This window comes from Carlito syrichta, unplaced genomic scaffold (genome assembly GCF_000164805.1).
Source record: "Carlito syrichta isolate Samal-C Ts95f unplaced genomic scaffold, Tarsius_syrichta-2.0.1 Scaffold314290, whole genome shotgun sequence".
Classification (NCBI taxonomy): domain Eukaryota; kingdom Metazoa; phylum Chordata; class Mammalia; order Primates; family Tarsiidae; genus Carlito; species Carlito syrichta.
Window position 1 is genome coordinate 59837 of NW_007258386.1, and position 3860 is coordinate 63696.

Consider the following 3860-nt stretch of genomic DNA (forward strand, 5'->3'; position numbering starts at 1 on the left):
GGGGGGGTGTCTCACTGCTGCCCGCCCTCAGTCCAGTTTCTCCAGCACAGAGGGCACATACACCAGGCTGAGCTCGCTGCCGAAGTTGCAGACAATGGCAGCATTGTCCAGCACCAGGATCTGGCGGGCAGGCTGGGCCTCACTGTTCTTTCCTAGGTAGACAGTCTGTAACAGGTCCCCGTAGTTTAGGTCCCAAAAGGAGACACAGCCCTGGCCGCCAGTCACCAGTAGGTTGTCAGAGATGACACCCAAGCTTGCACCACAGCCTAGGTCCTGGAGGCAAGGAGACGACAGGCTCAGTGTTCTGGGTCCTTCCCTAAATCGCCAAGAGTCCTATGGCCCCACCCCTGCTACCTGCTGAATGGAGTAGAACTTGATGCCTGTGCTGCGGTCCCAGATGCTGATGAGGTCGTCCAGGCCGCTGCTGATGACACAGGAGGTGGTGCAGGTGAGGGAGGTGATATCTCCACGGTGAGCAAACATGTGACTGACCCGGCTGCCAGTCAGCACATCCCACAGGCAGATGGCTCCATCTTGTCCTCCACTGGCCAACACCATGGTCTAGGGAACAGACCCACGGAAGTGAGGTCATGGAGGAATGCCTCTGTTGACAAGTGTGTCCCTGTGCCCTGGTGGGTTGGGGCTCTTCTTCTGCTTCCTGGAAGGCGCTTGGGGTCCAGCTCCCAGGAGTCAGCCAACAAGGGCCATGGGCCTGGCTTCTACCCCTCCACAGCCCTCTCCATAGCCCCCTCCAGGCCCCTCACCTGGTCGATGTACACAGTCGTGATGGCCCCTGAGTGGCCCTGGAGGGTGAAGAGGCAGCATGAGTCCTCCAGACGGAATACCTGGACAGGCATAAGCATCATGTTTTGGTCTCTTGGAATTTTCTGAGTTACACTTCGAAAAACACCTTTCATCACTCACTAGGACTCCTCCAATGTCTTCTGAATGACCCATAAGGCTCCCACTTCCTGTGCCAGGCCACCCTGGCACCCAAGAGACCAGACAATACTCACTCTCAGTGTGTGGTCTTGGCTCCCAGTGACTAAGCGCCCGGCAGCAGCTTTCAGGGCCGTGATGGGTTTTTGGTGGGCACAGGGCACTGTGTGGGTCAGGCGACAGGCCACCGTGTCACTGCTGCTGTACATGGGAGATACAGGTGAACTGCCCCGCCCCGGGGTCCCTGAGGACAATAAACCAAATGAGGGATCTCCAAGAAGGCACCTGGCAGGTGTCCCCTGCCACCCACCATGTGCAGCCACCTGCCTGCCCCAGGCCCTCTGACCTCTAAACTGCAAGGGGCTGAGGGCACTGTGGGTCTCCAAAGAGAAGAAATCAAGGGAACCGTTGAGCCGTGCAGCCACAATCCTGGAAGAGAAGAGCAGCTGCCAAAGTGGCTCCCTCAGAGCCCCTGATCTTGGGTGAGCATGTCCAGTTCAAGAAGGGACAGGAGGGAGCCTGACCAAGAGGAAAGCACACGAGCTAGAAACAAATGCTAGAGCCAGAGGGCTCATGTTACAACTCCAATTATTAACTTCTCTGTGCCTCCGTTTCTTCTTCTGTAAAATGAGAATAAAAGTACCCACCTCACAATGGTCATGAGAATTAAGTAAGCTAATATGTGTAAGGCAGTACTCAATAAGTGTCATATAAAAGGTTGTAAATTAAAACACAACACAACGGAGGCTTCCTCTGTGTAACCTGGGGCTTAAGGGAAGGCTGCTAAAAAGAAGCAGGATGTAGGGGAGCTTGTTGTGAAGGTACAGGAGCCTGCAGTCTCCATCACACAGAAGCAGCTTTGAGCCGGGCTCGGTGGCTCAGCCTGTAATCCTGCGCCTTTGGGAGGCTGAGGTGAGTGGATTGCCTGAGCTCGGGGGTTCGAGACCCGCCTGGGCAACTTGGCGAGAGCTCATCTCTATAATAAATAAAAAATGAGCCGGGTGCGGTAGCGCGCGCCTGTAGTTCCGGCTACTTGGAAGGCTGAGGCGGAAGGATCGCCGGAGCCCAGCAGGTCGAGGCTGCGGTGGCTGGGAGCGGCCATGGCACTCCAGTCTGGGCGACAGAGACTCCAACTCAAAAAAAAACAAAAAAAAGAAGCAGCAGCAGCTTCAACCCAAGAATGACCCATGCCATCTCCTTTTCCCACAAGAAATAAGAATTTTCAGGCAAGGAGTGATAGCTCACACCTGTAATCCCAGGACTTTGGAAAGTTGAGATGGGAGGATCGCTTGAGGCCAAGAGTTGGAGACCAGCATGGCAATGAGACCCCTATTTCTAGAAAAAGTAGCTGGGCATGGGGGTGCAGCCTGTAGTCCCAGCTACTCAGGAGGCTGAGGTGGTAGCATTGCTTGAGCCCAGGAGTCCGAGGCTATAGTGAGTGATGACTGCAGCACTGCACTCTGGCCTTGGCAACAGCAAGACCCTGTCAGAAGAAGGGGGGGATAAGGATTTTCTTTCCCCCAAGAATTCCTACGCACGGGTTGACAGGCAGGGATGGGAACATTTGCCTAGTGGCCCCAAAACCTCTAGGTAGGTGGGGACCAAAACCTTACTCCAGCACAAGACAATGCATGTCTACAATTTCTGCCCATGAGTTTGTAGGGCCCACAGCAGACCTGGGGAAGCCACAGTGCTCAAGGAGGAGGGTGAAGAGGAGAGACCACAGTCACCAGGAACCCTGAGGAGCAGGCTGTGACATATGGGCTTTCCCTAAAGCTTAAAAATACGAGCAGAGGTGCTGGCTGGTTGGAGGGTAGGCTGTTGGTCAAAGCCTGTGCAGGAATCCCAGTGGTGGCAAGCGTTGAGAGTGCTAAGGGCAAGGGATGCCCCGCCCCAAGGAAAAAAAGGCCCCACTTCTAGCTTAGATGGTGGTACCACCCTATTAGGGACTTGTGCAGGAAGAGACGGCATGGGCAGGCAGGTGAAGACATTCAGTAGAAGGCACCTGGTCGTGGGTGGAGACCAGGCTCAGCAGCTTAGGTGGCAGCAAAGCCAGGGTGACTGAAACCCCAGGGAGCATGTATGCAGGCAGGGCCCTAGAAACATCCAGCCAGGACATGCTGAGAAGTGGCAGGCACAACAGGAGAGAATGAGGAGAGAACAGCATCCAGCAATCAAGGAAAAGAAAAGTTTTAATGAGAAAGTTCTTCTGAAAACATGTTTTCGGTAACTGAAAACGGAACCAAGATACCCAGAAGCGTCAGTACTGACAAGCGAACAAACTGACTTCCAACAGTGAGGAAGGAAAACAGTGTACTCAGTCCCTGCTGTCACCGTGGTTAGGGGCCCTGGGTGCTCACCCTGTGCCAGGCCCTACTCCACACACATCACATCCCACAACTCAGTTATGGGGGCTCCCATCCAAGTGGACTACCCGCTGCTCAAAGATGTGGAGTTGGGCACTGAGAAGGGAAACCAAGTCATGCACCAGTGGAAAAGAGCCAGGACCCGAGCCTCAGCGAGAACAGCCTGGCCGTGAAAGACTGGGGACATCTGGGGCTGAGGCAGGCAACAGGCACTCACCTTTTGTCCAGGAAGATGAGGGCTGTGATGCCTGAGGAGACCTCATCACTGCTGCAACAAAGCACACCCTCGATGGCATCCCACACCTGAAAGTCCAGAGGCCGTGAGCACCAGTCTGCAGAGAAGACCCGCAACCCCCGTGCGGACACCAGCCCTGTGCCCACCTCCAGCCGGCCGCTGCTCCGCCCCACGACGATGAGGCTGCCCTGCAGCTCCAAGCTCCAGATGGAGCCGTCAGTGCTGGGGGCCCAGGCAAGGGAAGGGGAGCCCTTCTCCGGCGAGCCGCCCTCGTCCTCAGCAGCCTGGGGCAGCGCCGGCCCAGGGGAGGGCGGGCGCAG

The 3860-nt window shown here is 55.9% G+C and overlaps 1 protein-coding gene across 1 annotated transcript in view; it reads right to left on the minus strand.

Moving 5' to 3' along the window:
• The window catches only part of SCAP (SREBF chaperone), a 39128-nt gene that overhangs the window by 198 nt on the left and 35070 nt on the right, over positions 1–3860 (minus strand). The window contains exons 13-19 of the mRNA XM_021719178.1: positions 3687–3702; positions 3523–3608; positions 1286–1368; positions 1017–1183; positions 765–845; positions 355–561; positions 16–273 (exon numbers count right to left, since the gene is read on the minus strand). Of these exons, the coding sequence (XP_021574853.1) occupies positions 28–273; positions 355–561; positions 765–845; positions 1017–1183; positions 1286–1368; positions 3523–3608; positions 3687–3702 (886 nt within the window). The 3' untranslated portion in view covers positions 16–27. The remainder of the gene's footprint in view (positions 1–15; positions 274–354; positions 562–764; positions 846–1016; positions 1184–1285; positions 1369–3522; positions 3609–3686; positions 3703–3860) is intronic.